Genomic DNA, 17,626 nt, shown 5'->3' with positions numbered 1-17,626 from the left:
GTTTTGTGAATGTTAATCCACTACAGTCAACTGGCCCCAACTACACTGATTTATCAAATTCACAGCGGCTGCCTTGCCCATTTTCACAAAATAATCTTAGGGATTACCACTTTAATATAATGGTTCAGTATTTGGTCATTTTCACACAATGCAGCGCACTCAACTGGTCATCGGAGCCAAAACGAGGCGGAGCCAGATATTTTGCTAAAAAAACAGATGCAGAGAGGGAGAGAGCGAGAGAGAGAGAGGGAGACAGGTCACACCCAGAGCCTCTTATTCACCTGGAGGAGGAAGGCGCGCTTGGCGAGATTTATAGATTTGTACTTTTGGCAGAGTGCAGCCGCCAATGTCATTCTACACCCTAATCAACAAGTTTCACCCGAAATGAACGACAACACCACGGTACAAAAGGCAAACACGGGCGAACTCGAACGGAACCTTGACCCTTAAGCTCAGGACACGGCGTCGTCCAGCGCCCGGTGCGGCCCCGCAGCGCGCACCCGGGCGCGCACAAAGCCGCTTTGCGTCACCAATCATATCATCACGGATTCATCCCACGGCGGAACGGGGAGGCGTTTTCCTTTCTTCCCGTTTCTATTTTTTTTTATTATTATTATTTTTTTTCCCTATGCAGACCATAGTGACAATGAGGAATCCTGGCGCCGCGGCCGCGCTTCTCCAACCTGTGTGCGCCGTGACGCGGCGGGGGCGGTGGGGGCGGGGGGGGGACTACTTAAAGGCGGATTAACGCTGCGAGACGCTAAATCCAAAACCTCCCTCCGTCCAGACGCAGCGCGCAGCCCATCACCCTGATCGTGGAGATCGAAAATAGGAGGGCTTATAGTAATCAGCCCTTCAGACCCCCATGACAAGGAGCGGCGTGGGAGCGGCGCGCCAGACGCAGCGGAACGCACCGCGCGCTCAGGGGATCCGGCCACAACGCGCACGGGGCGCGCAGCGAGGAGGACGGCGGCGGCATCTCTCCTCCACTGATGCATCTCCCAGATAAAACCGGACATTTTGGACTTTGAATCCGACGGGGGAGCCAGACTGAGACACTCAGAGAGAGGGATAGAGAGAGAGAGAGAGAGAGAGAGGGAGAGAAAGAAAGAAAGAGAGAGAGAGAGGGAGGGGGGGGGGGGAGAGAGAGACAATAAAGGAATAAAAGTCCTTTTTTTTGGGAAGGGATTTGAGCAGAGTGCCGCTGTGCCCTCGCCTTCTCCGGATGATCAGAAATGGGGGAATGGACTATACTAGAGAGGCTCCTGGAGGCTGCTGTCCAGCAGCACTCTACTATGATAGGAAGGTAAGAATAATGTAGAAAAAGAGAATAAAGACCAGCAGAAGAAACGCAGCAGCCTCCAGGATCCTCTTTAGCATGGTTCCCAGTCCCCCGTTTCTATGTTGTGGATCTTTTTTTGTTTTTTTTGTTTTGTTTTTCTTGTTTCACAGGTTTTTTTTGTGTCTCCCTAAAATAAGACGAGACAGCGACAATAATTCACCTGGCAGCTGTCTCTCCGAAACCTGGGATGGTGCTGCGAAACTCAGCTAAAAAGAAAACCACCTTTTACTCAACTAAAAATCACGTGTCATCCATTTATCCATGCGTTCATCCGTCACCCGTTGTTCATTGTTGTCGAGCTGGAGTTATCACCCTTTTTTCTATTAAATTAACATGGAAATCCTTTTTTTTTTTTTTTAAACAACGAACACATAAAAAAAACACACACACACACGTAGAAACATCAGGGTGGCTCACTGGGCTCTAATTCTCTATTTAACACTTAAATTAAACAACACATAACAGCTCTAAAAGCACATTTCCAAACGCACAGAGCCAGCGCGTCCAGTATTTCAGCACTGGACAGCTCCCGAAACCACGCACACACACATAGGGGGGGGGGGGGGGGCCGCATCCGCCTTCATATTTCCACTTATTTTCACATTGTTTCTTTGTTTGTTTGTTTCTATTGCTTTTGCATTTCTTTTAGGATCCTACTAACCGTGGTGGTGATATTCCGGATCCTTATTGTGGCCATCGTGGGAGAGACGGTCTATGACGACGAGCAGACCATGTTCGTGTGCAACACCCTGCAGCCGGGCTGCAACCAGGCGTGCTACGACAAGGCGTTCCCCATCTCCCACATCAGGTACTGGGTCTTCCAGATCATCATGGTGTGCACGCCCAGCCTGTGCTTCATCACCTACTCCGTGCACCAGTCGGCCAAACAGAAGGAGCGGCGCTACTCAACGGTGTACCTGACCCTGGACAAGGACCAAGACTCTTCGATGAAGCGCGACGAGGGCAAGAAGATCAAGAACACCGTGGTGAACGGAGTCCTGCAGAACACGGAGAACTCCACCAAGGAGGCCGAGCCGGACTGTCTGGAGGTGAAGGAGATCCCCAACTCGGCCGCGAGGACTACCAAGTCCAAGATGCGGCGGCAGGAGGGCATCTCCCGCTTCTACATCATCCAGGTGGTGTTCAGGAACGCACTGGAGATCGGCTTCCTGGTGGGCCAGTACTTCCTCTACGGCTTCAACGTGCCGTCCGTGTACGAGTGCGACCGCTACCCGTGCATCAAGGACGTGGAGTGCTACGTGTCCCGGCCCACGGAGAAGACCGTGTTCCTGGTCTTCATGTTCGCGGTCAGCGGGTTTTGCGTGGTGCTCAACCTGGCGGAGCTCAATCACCTCGGGTGGAGGAAGATCAAGACGGCCGTGCGTGGGGTGCAGGCGCGGAGGAAGTCCATCTACGAGATCAGGAACAAGGACCTGCCCCGGATGAGCGTGCCCAATTTTGGGCGCACTCAGTCCAGTGACTCGGCTTATGTGTGATGGACAAGATGGACGTTTTGATGGTGATGGTGGTGATGATAATGATGATGATGATGATGATGATGATCATGGACAAAGCTCCGCACGCCTGATTCGTGTTATGACATAAGAGTGGGCATTTTTGTTTTTCTTACTTTGTTATTTTTATTTATTTAGTTTGTCTTATAAATGACTCATGGCCAGCGTGAATGCTTATGTGTAATGCAGATGATGCAGATTGAACAGATTGAACCACCGTGATGGACCAGGAAGGACAGCTCCGCACGGGCATCTTTATTTATTTATGTATTTATTTATTTTTATTTAATTTGTCTTATGAGGACTCATGGCAAGCGTGGATCTCGCGTTTGTAAATTATTTATTTATTGCACTGATGCAACTTTTTAGTAACCTTTCTTACTCTGTAAAGCGCTATATGGAGACCATGTTGACCGTGTTCACATATTTACTCTTTGTGGGGCTTGTTCTGCTGTACTTGAAGAGAGTAAATGCGAATTGCACTAAGAGGTGAACACCAGAGAGCCAAACCTTACCCAATATGTGCTATTGATGGTGTTTTTAAGGCGTTTTTTTTTCTCCACCAAAACTTTTGACACCTACCTATTTAAGTGACGCGCACGCACACGAACATACACACACACACACACACACGCACACACACACACACACGCACTCTACAAACAAGATTTATATATACATAGATATATAAATCATCCACCACTATGGATACATCAGTCTTTCATCTTTTATGTTGCCTGTGCTGCACCACTGACCTTAACATATGTAACCATTCCATTGCTTTATTACTAACTTGCAGAACAGTATCCAGTGGATTTGCTGCAAAACGCTAACGTCTGTGACTTCCTTAATTTCTGACACACCAAAGCGCCCACTGCTTTCATTTGTGGTTCAAGTGTTTTCTTGCTTTATTTGTGTAATCAAGTGCCATACTTGTATATAAACATAATATATATGTAAACATATAAATATATAAATATATAATATTCATCATAAAAGCGAATTCCCTGCTTGGATTATGCTCAATGCCGCCCCGATTTTCATTTGCTTTAAATGTATTTGTTGTGATTTGAAATGAAAAGAGATATAACATTTTCTCTATTTTATTTTGCAAATGACTGGAAATGAAATGAAGTGCTAGTTTTTTTTTTTTTATATATACAAGAAGGAAATGTCTCTCCACAATCAGTACTGATCCAAACTCAAAATAGCACAAAAATTGACATTTTTAACAAATAATGGGCAATAAAAATCTGCTCTGGTGCTACAGTTTTTCATTAAAAAAAAAAGGTTTTAAATGTAACCAACAGACCAGAAAAAGGAAAACATCATTTTTTCTGTCTAAAATAAATGTGGGATTCATGTACACCAGAAATGTGTGCGATGCGGTGCTTTTTTGTTGTTGATGTCGAATGCCCTGCCATGTGTGTCTCAAGTGTGTGAGTTTTGCCGTGGTGCAGTGAAGATGTAAACCACACCCACTCTGTCGCTCTCCCTGAGGAGACAAAAAAAAAACAAAAAAAAAAAAACCCTGCAACACACTGCAACATGTTTAAACCAGAAAGGAACCCAGAACCTCTGTGGGCCATTATCATGCGACGGGGTCCCTGATCCCTGCTCCAACGAATCCCTCAGTGGGCGATTCCTCAGGTTTAACTTGTTTTTTATGTGACTTTGGAGAGGGAGAGAGAGAGAGAGAGAGAGAGAGAGAGACACACATCCCAGTGAGGAATGGCAGAGCTGGTCGTAATTGTGAGTACTGTGTGAGTTGACCTTTCTGGTGTTCTACTCACCCCTGCTCTTATTTGAGGAAAGGACCCCACGGAGCGTCAGGGGGTGGGGGGTGGTGCAAGGTCGCGTCTTCCTTACGAAGGTCACAGAGTAAAAAAAACCCTGAAAAATCGTGCCCGAACTACACAGAGGGAGATGGCGACAGGGAAAGTATGTAGGAGAGGGAGAGAGAGAGAGAGAGAGAGAGAGAGAGAGAGAGAGAGAGAGAGAGAGAGAGAGTTGGGATTGACCAGTGCTTCTGCCAGAATGACTGTGCAAAGCCGCAAAGCCTGGAGAGCCGGTGCAGCAGCAGCTCTGCCGCAGCCATCCCCAAATCAGCAGGGACCCTGCAACTCCAGAACTTAAAGGAAAGAAGGAAAGAAGGAAAGAAAGAAAAAAAGAAAGAAAGAAAACAAACAGAAACAAATAAAAGCCGTTCGTTAACGTGGCCTGATGCAATGCAGTATCTATTTTGTTTCCCGCTCTCATTCTCTCATTCTCTCTCTCTCTCTCTCTCTCTCTCTCGCGCTCCCCCCCAGGCACCGGCTCCCTGTTTCTTTCTTAATCTCGTCTCGAACCCCCGTTTTCCCCCGCCCCCCTCCTCCTCTTGTAGTTTTCACCGGCTGAATTTAAAGCGTACAGGACGACAGAATCGACCCGTCTCACCACGTCATGTCACGGTGTTTAATTTGCATGTCCACCTTGACTGCACGGGGTCAATTCAGTCACGAAATCCACAAGATAATCGCCCGGAAATTATTGTGATTGTTTTTCTGCTGTGTGTGTGTGTGAGTGTGTGTGTGTGTGTGTGTGTGTGTGTGTGTGTGTGTGTGTGTTTTTACCCCTTTTCCCCATTTTCCATTCAACCTGCTTCAGCGTTTCTCTCTAAATGCCAAAATTACTGGGTTATGTATGAATGGCATTATGCACGCTGCCTTGCTCCTCTGTCATGGCGGCGTATCACGGCCTGCTTGGATGTCACACGCTACCTGTGTCCTTCCTAGTCCTGAGCTTAGGAGCTGGGAGCCAGGAGCTAGGAGCCAGGAGCTAGGAGCCAGGAGCCAGGAGCCAGGAGCCAGGGGCCAGGAGCCAGGAGCCAGGAGCCAGGAGCCAGGAGCCAGGAGCCAGGAGAGAGGAGAGGATTTTCTTTTTTTCGTCGGCGTGATGGATGCAGGCAACACCTCACCTGGTTCAGGTTTACACATTTTAAAACAAACCACACACACACACACACGCACGCACGCACGCACGCACGCACGCACACACACACACACACACGCACGCACGCACACACACGCTCGCAGAAAGAGAGAGAAAGAGAGATCACACACTCTCAAGGACCTATTCATTAATCTCTGCAGGAGCCGATGCTTCTGACAACTGCAGCAGAGTAAGAGGCTGGAGCACGGCGCTATTTTAAGAAGAAAGGAAATAAAGGAGTGAAAAGAAGAAGTAAACGCTGTAGGAACGTGGCTGCTTCCATCGCAGGTGACTGCAGGTGCTCCAGGTCGAGCAGGTTGTTATTCGGCACTTAATTTAGCGCTTAATTTCACCTCATTACGGCTTCAGTCTTTCCCAGGCAGAGGAAGCTCCCTCCCAAATGACCAACTTTAATATGAGTTTCATGGACCATTTCAGAGGATTTCAGTTCAGCTTATTAATTCCTTTTCAAATAGAATGTATCTATAAGTAGTATATCGCTATAGTAGCTATAACAATATGTAAATACACATTCACTGCATTTTGTACAAGAGGTTATATTTGATTTAATTCTATAAATGATATAAACATTAGGCCTACATTACAGTACTGTATATTATATATATATATTATATAGATATATATACCGTATATAAATAATATACAGTATAGTACTATATATAATATATATAGTACTATATATTATATATATATAGTACTATATATAATATGAAATTATTTTATTTTATATTATATTATTTATATTACATTGTTTTGTTTTACATAAAATTATACTAAATTACATTATATTACACTCTATTATATTATATATATTTGAGTTCATTTAAAATGCCAAAAATCTGACACAAAACTTTGACCTCCAAAAAACAGATATTTTCTTTGTGGCTGACATTTTGTTCTTGTAACATTCTCACCACTTGTCACTTGTTCCACAGTTTGTTATTTTGGTGAATTATTATCCTGCGGCTGTTTGGAGAAGAACCTGGGAAGCTGGATCTTGTGTGTGGAGACAGATGAAGCATAGATGTGATGTGTCCCGGCTGCTAGTTCGGGATTAACCCCCCCCCCCCCCCCCCCCCCACCCCCATGTGCCTGCTTCACCCGAAATAACAGTGAAGGTGGGTAAACTCTCTGTTCCTATTTTATTCTGCTTCTTTTCCCTCATAAGCGAGAGAGAAAATTGATTAATCCCAAATCTCACTGACCTGCTCTATGTGCTGCGAAGGCTTTTGGCCCTGACAACGTTCATCCAATCTCACTTTGTAATCCACAATTCGTTATTAGGAATTAGTGAAAATGATTAAATTTGATTATGTTTCAAACACTCATTTTTTTATTTTACATTTTATACACAGACATAATACCGTTTATTTTCATATATATAAAAAAAAAAAAAAGTTTTGAATATATATAAATGTATTTTGAACATCTTACGTCTGTTATTATAAAGCTATATTATTATATTTATCTTTATCATCATCAACAATGTAGTATTTCATATTTTGTAAATAATATTGATTTTAAACACGACAAAAGAAAGAGCAGTGAGGGAATGTAGTGTAGTGTAGATAAGTGTAGTAGATAAGAAAAGCACAGAAAAAAAACACTAAAATAATAACAGTCAAAAACAACTAAGTGAGCAACATAGCGGACGTTGTGTACTTCAATATTTAAATGAATTATCTCACATTATTCTCTGTGAATCATGGCGCGTTCCATTTGGACAGGGAAGTTCCCAGTCCCCAGTCAGACTGGAACGCCCCCTCGGGTCGGTATTCCGACACGGAAAGTCGGAAGACCCTCACCGACCTCTGACCTCTGACCTCCGACCTCCGACCTCTGCCGACCATATCCACAGTAAGTGAAAGCTGTAGTAACGGCTGGGATGTTAACAATGTTTGTTTGTTTTTTTATTAAAGTGAACATGTGCATGTTCGCGGACCCCCAGAGGATGGCTGCGTTCCCCGGCCCCAAATTGGTTCTGTGGTCGTCCGTATTCGGAAAGAGCAAGCGCAACAAAGGAGGCGTCATTCTTGTTGGACTGGAACGCGCTCAACGTCATTCGGGTGTGATGTCGTTCCCGGCTCTGACTTCCGACTTCCAAGGAAAATGGAACGCAGCATATGTGTGTATCTGTAGTAACAGTGAACATGTTACATGTACCAGGGAGAAGAGGCGGTGCTGGGTCCCCCATCAAACGTGTGCTTTTTGGGGGGTGTTTTTTCTTTAGCCATGTGAAGCAGCACCTCCCTCCGATAAAGTGATGGTTCACTTTTTTTTTTTTTTTTTTTTCATCCGGAGCGACGAGGCCTTGGCCCCCGAGGGAGATTGATGGCGTCCGAGATCTAACGTCTTTATTTATAATCCGTCACGGAAGCCGACGCCTCGTCCGAATTGGGACGTTTTTATGGAAGGACCGTCGGAAACCCCCCCCCCCCCCAAAAAAACCCGAGGACAACTCCAAATTCAACCTTGGGGTTATATTTTTTTTTTCGAGATTTATTGTGTTGTTTAACCATATTTATTCCTCTTAGTATTTTTTTTCTTTTTTCATCTTTTCACCAGAGATTAACACCAAACCTCCACTTCCCGCGAGCGTATCCCACAATCCCCCTCTGCCGCCGAGCGTGTCCTCCCCACTTCCTTCCTCCTTTGCCTCCCTCCTCCCTCCCTCTGAAGGGAAAGGGAAGTAAACAAGTGGATTTTCACGCAGATTGACGCGTGGAAAATGAAAAATGGGGGAAAAGCGGAAAGAGAACGGAGCGAGAAAAAGCTCTTTGGTTTTGATCCTCTCATCCAGAAGAAATGAAATTAGAGCGGTTAGCATAGCACGGCATGGCACGGGCAGATATGGCAGAGGTTGAAACAAAACAGGAGGAGGAGGAAAGGGATGAGGAAAAAGGGTGGGTGGATGGATGGATGGATGGATAGATGGATGGATGGATGGATGGATGGATGGATGAATAGATGGATGGATAGATGGATGGATGGATGGATGGATGGATGGATGAATAGATGGATGGATGGATGGATGGATGGATGGATGGATGGATGGATGGATGGATGGATGGATGGATGAATGGATGGATGGCTGGATGAATGGATGGATGGTTGATGGATGGATGAATGGATGGATGGCTGGATGAATGGATGGATGGTTGATGAATGGATGGATGGTTGATGGATGGATGGATGGAGTTCTGGATTGCACAGTGTGAACAAGTTCATAACTTGTGGAACAACAACAACGCAGCCCATTAAAACAAACAAAACAACACTTTCTTTTCCTCTGTGATCTCCCTCAACGGAATCTTTATTGTTTCACTGTAGAAAGAATTAGTAAGCACATAGCAATCATTTGTCATTCATGGCCTACATAGCAACAATTAATATTTATATTCACAACATATTTATATTCTTTGCATCTTTGTATATATTTCTCTATATATTTGGGTTTTTTGGCAGTTTTTGATTCAGATTTTAATTTTAATTTGACTTTTTATTCTATTTTATTTTATATATATATATATATATAAATATATATATAACTTTAATTTTTTATTCGATTTAATTAAGCTATTATAATAATAATAATATTATCAATATTTTGTTAAAGCTAATCATTTGCAGTGAAACAACACCAATGCAAATGTACCTGGATGAATAAACTGTTTTTTACGACCAAATTTTTCAACCAAATTTCAATTAGAGAAAAATGACAAGCAACGCACTTTCCATCAAAATCAAAAAGAACAACTTCCAACAAACACCAAAGCAAGATCAAATAGAATAAACAAAATAATAAGATGAAATGAATTGAAGTAGCGCGACATGTAGAGTTGTTCTGGTTCTAAAACGTGGACGTGGCACGTGAGCGTCTGGTGGCCCATATAGACGGATGTGGTGGAAAATAAGGTGACGATGAAGAGCGGCGGCCGGACGGACCAGGTGACCGTCCTGAGGGTGAGATTAATTTCTGATCCATTTTTGACTGTGACCTCTGGATTAGGAACGTTAGTGGATTATGTGCAGATTGAGGTTCAAAGTGGGACAGTGCCGGCACCTGGAGGATTAAACAGCACCTGAACCCCCGAAAAAAACCCAATCCTCCACATTATCCAGCCAGTTTAGCCATGATTAGTTCCTACCACGTTGGATATTGGGAATTTTAGGAATCGTGTTCTCTGTTTTAATTAGTTAGGGCCCCCGCACTAAGCCTCACACACCAGCCTTTCTGTCTTCACCATGGGAAATGCCATACTGACATCGTCTTTCCTCCTTTCTTTCCTTTTTTTTTTTGGGTACACATTTAATTTTCCGCTTGATGGGTGTGGTGACCCGGAGCGCCCGCTGCTACAGTAACTCCTCCTACAGTAACTCCAGTAACTCCCCGACTCTCCCGCTCTGCTCCGTTTCGGCCCCTAGCACCCCCTCCATACACACACACACACACACACACACACACACACACACACACACACACACGGCCCCCGCCCTCCCCGCAGCCTGATAAACGCCCGGGTTCCGCTCCGTTGAACATCCAATAAAAATCAACGGCGAACAGGAAGTTAATCAGACAGGGAGGTGTTGGCCGTCCAGCGAGGCTTGTACGGGAGTCACAGACAAATAAACGTGTGGATATGTAGAGAGGAGGCGCATTACAGCAACACAACATATATACTGTATATATACAAATATACAGAATATACAGAACATGCAAAGTATGTTCCACGTTCCAGAGAAATAAAGAGCCACAGCAGGGACTAAGAGGCAGCGTGTCGTGATGAATACACTGTACAGATGAACAAATATGTAAAAGAAATGTAAACACAGATTACAATGGATACAATATTTATTTACAATATATAGCATGCTATTGTAGGGCAGATAGATAGATAGATAGATAGATAGATAGATAGATAGATAGATAGATAGATAGATAGATAGATAGATAGATAGATAGATAGATGATAGATAGATAGATAGATAGATAGATAGATAGATAGATAGATAGATAGATAGACAGACAGATAGATAGATAGATAGATAGATAGATAGACAGACAGACAGACAGACAGACAGACAGACAGATAGACAGATAGAATAGGATAAACGTATAGAGGGATAGATGGATAGATAATTTGGCCAAAACATATTACATTTGCTTTGTAAAACGGTGTTAATTTGTCTATTTGATAATCCATCCACTGGACGGCTGTGGCATGTCAAGACGCTGATTAAACATCATGACCAGTGCTCAGCTCCTTATGAAGGGGACGATAAAAGGTCTAAAATGGGCAGTTTTGCTTTTGCGACACAACGCCACGCACGCGCCACGTCGTCAAGTCATCGGCGCGCTGGTTGCGGGGATTTCCACCAGAGCTCCAAGTCCGTTTCCTTAAAACGCGCCGTCTCCAATGCAATTTTCTTTGGCAGTTGGTCCCGCTGGCAGTTGGCATGTTGCCGCGGCAGCCCAGCATCGCCACCTACGGCCTGTTTTGATCTTTTAACGACCGTTGTGTTGACGTTCTTGTAGCGGGTGGTCAAAGACATGGGAGTGTGTGTAGAGGGGGTCATTAGAAGTGTTCATCAACAGGGTGTCGCTCCACCACCCCTGCTGGCCAACGTCTTTTCGGTCCGAGGGACCATTTGAGCAACGATTCACTCTCCTCAGAGAAGTCATTTCGGCTCCAGAGGGGGTGTCGTTGATGTATTGTTGTCCTTTGGTCCACCACCCTCTTCTCTCTGTTGGTACATTCCGAGATAGTACACTGTGGAATGTCCCTTCCCTAGAGCTCAATAACGAAGAATCTGTTCTAGGCTCCCGTCTCGGTGGCTTTCAAATGTTTGCCGCAGCTCCAACATGGTCGTGTCAGCATGTTGGAATTTCCACGGCCTTGCGGGGTGGAGGAATTTCACCAATCGTCGTCCGGGGGAGGTCATCCGCGACGCTCGACGTCCTCATCAGGGTATCGATCCGGGGGCGGGGCGGCGTCCCGCAGCTCACCCTCCGCCCCCCCTGCCCGACTCCGCGAGAAGGAGATGGCGGTCTCACCGGCTACGCAATGTGGGAACAGTCTGTTTCCATCACCTTTTTGCTTGTTGGGGTATCTGTGGCCGACAGGATGGTATCTGTATCCCTAAACCTATTCAAATCAATTGATGAGAACCGAATGAATGTATTTCTGTTGACTGACTCTGCTGAGTTCCATTTTCATTACATAAAATATTTGAAGTAGAAAAGTGCTGCGTTTCTATTTCTTTTCAGTGGAGATAGAGGACAGAGCGGGAGAGAATTTATATCAATCTCATAATTCCGATATTCATGGCTATATCACTTCTCCTCCTCCCTGGGGGGGAGGTGAAGTGGGGGGGTGGAGGCCGTAATCACACCCTCCCTATCTCCCTCCCTCCCTCCATAGTTGCCCTGTCATCCGATCGGCTCCGCTGCGGTTCACCTCCAGACTCCACCTGAACCAAAAGCAAACGTCTGCCATGTTGGATTGGACGTTTTTTCCTCTCTTTCTTCCTCCGTTCTCCACTTCCATCCTTCCTTTTCTCCTCCCCTACCTATCAGCCCTCCCCTCCAGCTCTCCTCCCCCATTCGGCCGAGTATTCTCCCGCTCTCTCTCCCTCTCTCTCTCTCTCTCGCTCTCGCTCGCTCTTTCTCCACCTGCCACATCCCCTCTCTCACATGTTGTTCTCTCTCTCTCTCTCTCTCTCTCTCTCCCTCTCTCCCTCTCCCTGCCTCTCTACCTCTCACCCTCGTCCTCTCCACCCCTGATTCCCTCACTCCCTCGCTCCCTCCCTCCCTGCCCTGTTGTTTTTTTTGTGTGACACCACTATGGTGTGAAGCACGTGACTGTCGTCTTGCGAAACCAAAAACCGAGAGATGAGGTCACACTTTTCACAAGTTGGAAGGAGGGGAAAGCAGAGGGAAGAGAAGGGTCTGAGCCACCATTTCCGCCGTTTCAATTCTGTGATCTGCGAAGAAAACATCCCAAAATACCGTCTCGGTTTTTCACCGTACCAGCAAAACATTTCGGCTTCGTCACTAAAATATCTGAGTTTATATTTTGTATTTATGACTCGAGACTCCAATCGCTGAGGATATCAGAAGCTTTTCCATTCATATCGATATCAAAGCGAAAATCCCTAAAACCCATGAAGTCCCAGAATCACATTTGAAATGTGATTATGGGATGTGATGTGATCTTTTGTGATGGGATCTTTTTTTCGACAGTTCTTCTGATCTATATTGATCTTTTTTTTGACTGGAGGTAGACCTTTTCAGCTGTTCTTTTTGTGAACGTTCATCCATATCGAGCACATTTTGGATTTCCCATACTAGTATTCGCTTGGAACGCAGTTTCTGTGCCTTCAAAGCATCAAATTGGTTTAATATCGGTACATTATCCATTACGAAATATCTTTCCAGATCCTCAGACTGTACTTCTTCATCTACCGCCACCCCCCACCCCCCACCCTCTAACTGGGGGGCATCTCCTCAGCACTCTCCTGCTTAGGACTCTCTCTCTACGCCTTCGCCACTTAGCGGAGCGGCACAAAATACACGGCGGAGTCATGTTTGCCAGTGGAGGGATCTTTTGATGCGTTCGTGCGGACGTTCAGTTCAGCCGCTATCGCCAGCTAGAATGACAGCCCCGCGATCTCTCTCTCTCTCTCTCTCTCTATTCTCTCTCTCTCTCTCTTTCTGACTATCACACTCGAATCCACCCCCCTCCCCCTCCCCCTCCACGAAACTCGTTCGCTCACACACACACACACACACACACACACACACACACACACACACGTCAACCGTGGCATTTTTCCGCCCGAATAATAACGAGCAACTTTGTGTAGAATAATCTGTTTCCATCTCATTACTATGCGCTTTCCCGAATAAGGTGTCTACCGCCTACCGCTGCCCACGATGAAAACAGCATAGAGGAAGCCCACGCACAACACAAACACATTGAAAGAAGCGAAATAAAATATCAAATATGGGATTTTTTCGGAGGAAATAATCTCACGGATTACCACTTTAATCTCACCAATTCCCCTTTGATTTTCCCAGCCGCTACTGCCCCCAGGGTTTCTGAACTATTTAGATCTTCCAGCAAATCACCCTCATACTCCCATTTCGCTCCGAAAAAAAACAACATTCTCGCAGTGTAATCCTAAACGCTGTTTGTCCAAAATAACTGCAGATCATTTGTTTGGTTATTTTTTGTCATTTGTCATTTATTTTTTAACGAGTTTGTGCCTGTAAAACCCTGGGACGGCCGAAATGTGACTCAACGCTGGAGCCCATCGCAGACCCTGCAGCTGTCCAGGCGCCTGAGAAACCTTCCACGGGACACGCTGCTCTGCGTGGATCCTGGCGATGTGATGCAGATGGTCGCTCTAACTCCAAATTCAGCCTCGTGGCGGTAACCCAGAAACTACCAATACTGTGACAGGAAGCAAGAAGTTTGAGATAGCGCGACACACGCACATGGACACTGACGGAGATAATACCCACTGTTTGCACTGGCATAGAGAGCCATGTAATACAGCATAACAACAGACTTATAACATGTGAGTAATAAATTATAACAGTGCTTTTTGTAATAACACTGGATTTTTGTTATAATGTTCCAAAATGTAATACATTTGACATCCATTATGTGATAACACACATTTTATGATAATGTGATATAATGTAATAAATTGGACCTTTATTATGTAATAACAACTACATTTTGTAATTGACACTTTGAACACAATACATAATAAGTCTTTATCTTGTAATAGTCCATTTCATAAATACTCGTCATAAAAGCACACCCACAATATATAATAGCCACAGGTGATTACAACACTTATTATGCGTTGTGTTCAAGTTATTATAAAATGCGGGTAAATGTGATAAAGTTGACCTTTATTGTGATGTAATGACACATCATAATAAAGGTCAACTTTATCACATTTTGGTAAGTTATTGCAAAATGTGGCCATTATTAAATAATAATAAACGTCAGAATGATCACATTTTGGCGTGTTATTACAAAATGCAGTGTTACTACATAGTGTGTTGTTACTGCCCTCATTTGATCTCTCTCACACACACACACACACACACACACACACACACACACACACGTGCACTCACACACAGACACACACACACACACACACACGCACTCACACGCACTCACACACAGACACACACACACAGACACGCACTCACACACACACACATTATGCACATTACACTGCTATAGCATCTCCCATAGCCATTTTACAATACACGCTGAATGCTATTATTAGGGATTAAGCAAAATTATGAAAGTAAATTTGACTTTTAACACTTAGATATGATATATTTTTATCCACACACACACACACACACACACACACACACACACACACACACACACACACACAATTACACCCATTATGCATTACAATGCTCACAGAACTCTTGGAAGCTGGAGGCTGGTAGTCTTCTGGGATGAAATGCTGTAGCTGAGGTGTTAATTAGTCTGAGAACTCTTTTGTTTGTTCTTCCCCCAAATTCACCAAAATACATATTTACACATGCAGAAAAATGCAGATGCGCACACGCGCGCGCATCTACACACACACACACACACACACACACACACACACACACACACACACACACACACACACACACACACACACACACACACAGTGTGGGGCTCATAGCTTGTAGCCTTAGCACCGTAAGCCTCTTGAAATGAATCAAACTCCAGTTTAGTTCATTTCATAATTTGTTTGTGGGTTGGGGCATTGTTGTACATATAATTTGCATAAAAAATCTGCAGTCTGAAAAAACAAATCAAGAATAGACAAATTTCGAAAGAAAAAACTGGCAAGATTTCCCCAAAAACTTACAGAATAAGAAAATCTTTAAAATGATACATCAAAATAAACAGAATATATGGAATATACAAAAAACAATTCTATAAGTTATGATAAGTTATGTAGACAGATATGCAGTATATATATATATATATATATACACACCATATATTATATGGTGTGTGGGGTGGTGTGGTTTAAACAGCGAGACCTGCCTTAGGTCTTCGTTTTTGGGCAACAGGCAAAACCCCAGTCCCCACACACACCGACACAGAGAGCCTCTTGACGTGTCCATCTGCTCCCGGCTTGTTACATCTCGCCCCCTCTCTACAATAAACTTCTGTGTTTGCAACATCTCTGCCGGTGTCTCAGTGTCGGAGGGCCCTGAAAACGCCACTCGGGTGGTGTGTGGCAGGTGGAACTGCCACGATACATAATACAGATATGGAGTGAAACTTACCACCAAACTACTGTGTAATCTATAGTATCGGCAGCAATTTGGTAACATTGTCCACTAAATTCCAAAAGCCTTCCTAAATATTTTCAGACTGAATAGAAAATAGAAGAGAAGATAAGGGAAAACGGAGATTATGTAAAGTTATGCATGCGACAAATATGGATTTGTGTGCTTTTAAAGACTAACTTTTCTATCACAACACGTTTTGGACCAACGCCGTCAGAGCCAGAGCCCGTTGGCGCATATAGGAGGTCGTCCGAGGACCTGCATGAGGCCCGGCCAACAGGGGGGCGGGACTGAGACGGAAAGGAAGGTGGCGTTGATGCTGCTGATACAGTGGAATCTATAAAGAAATGGCTTAATGGTATTCCGAGATCGATACGGCACTTGCTAACAGATGGGCTCTACCTGCTGAACGTCCGATTCTCCTGACTCGGCTCTGATTTACATTCTCGTCCCTCCAAACAGCAGAGCAGCACGTTGGCCGTCCATGTGATAATCGATGAGGGGGAGAGTGGGGTGAGGGGGGTTCGGGCTGGGGTAGATAAGGCAGTGTGGGGGTTGTGGGGGTGAGATTTGGTCGCTAGAAGGTTGCACGGCGATATTGTCCATCACGGTATGCCAGCGCTGAATCTATAGAAACAATGAAGCATCATCTCAGAATGAGAATCAGTTTTTTCATTCGAGTACATTTTCAAAGTGTATTTCTCTACAGACAGTTAGCCTAAAAATAACAATAGAAATTGCCAGATATATATAGAAATAGCCCAAAAATATTGAAAATAAACAGCCAAAAATATTGAAATATACAGAATATAAAAAAATATGCATAGGATCAATTATTAGTTTATGTATATATATATATACAGTATATATACAGTATATGGTAGAAATTATTACTGTGTACTTGTTAAAATATTACTATAGTCAATATTCCAATCCATTCCATGTTCTAGTATCATTCCAGTGTCCTAGTAAATATGTAAATATTTATAGATCAAGCGTCCTAGTTTGCCAAAGCTGGCCTCCCTCCAAACACATATCTGAGAGTCCCCCAATTTCCCTGCAGTGCAGCCCTCTGCCGACAGGGGGAGCTCTACTGACCCCCTCGCACGATGGGCTGTTTTACACTCGGCTGCGTGGCAACCGACACAACATTTCAGACACCCCACGTCAACGTTATTTTTATTCACCACTTTATTCATTGAATTACACATCGCGACGGTAAAACCTTTCTGTATCTAAGGAAATGTCAACAATCACAACAGTGGGCGTGGACTTTCACTTGCACTGTTTGTAGAGGCTCATTTTAATTTCCCCGCCTTCCTCTCTGCGCTCCAGGCCGACGTGAGGACATATTGAATGGAAATTTTCCTTATGGGCATAAGTCCTGCTTTATAGCCCTGCCGAGCCATTACTGGGATTGGATTGGACCACTTTCATTTATCC

At 44.4% G+C, this 17,626-nt stretch overlaps 1 protein-coding gene across 1 annotated transcript; it reads left to right on the top strand.

Annotated features, from left to right (window-relative positions):
- Nucleotides 1–1,235: 1,235 nt before the first annotated feature.
- On the top strand, nucleotides 1,236–2,910 carry LOC307239002 (gap junction delta-2 protein; the record flags this gene model as incomplete). The annotated part of the gene is made up of 2 exons (XM_080012190.1): nucleotides 1,236–1,306; nucleotides 1,992–2,910. The coding sequence occupies 2 exons, from the start codon at nucleotides 1,236–1,238 to the stop codon at nucleotides 2,836–2,838; spliced, it is 918 nt and encodes a 305-aa protein (XP_079868316.1). The 3' UTR covers nucleotides 2,839–2,910.
- Nucleotides 2,911–17,626: the final 14,716 nt, after the last annotated feature.

The sequence above is a fragment of the Zeus faber genome (genome assembly GCF_960531495.2).
Source record: "Zeus faber genome assembly, chromosome: 13".
Taxonomy (NCBI): domain Eukaryota; kingdom Metazoa; phylum Chordata; class Actinopteri; order Zeiformes; family Zeidae; genus Zeus; species Zeus faber.
Note: the sequence above shows the minus strand (reverse complement) of the source record. Positions and strands in the feature narration are given on the sequence as shown.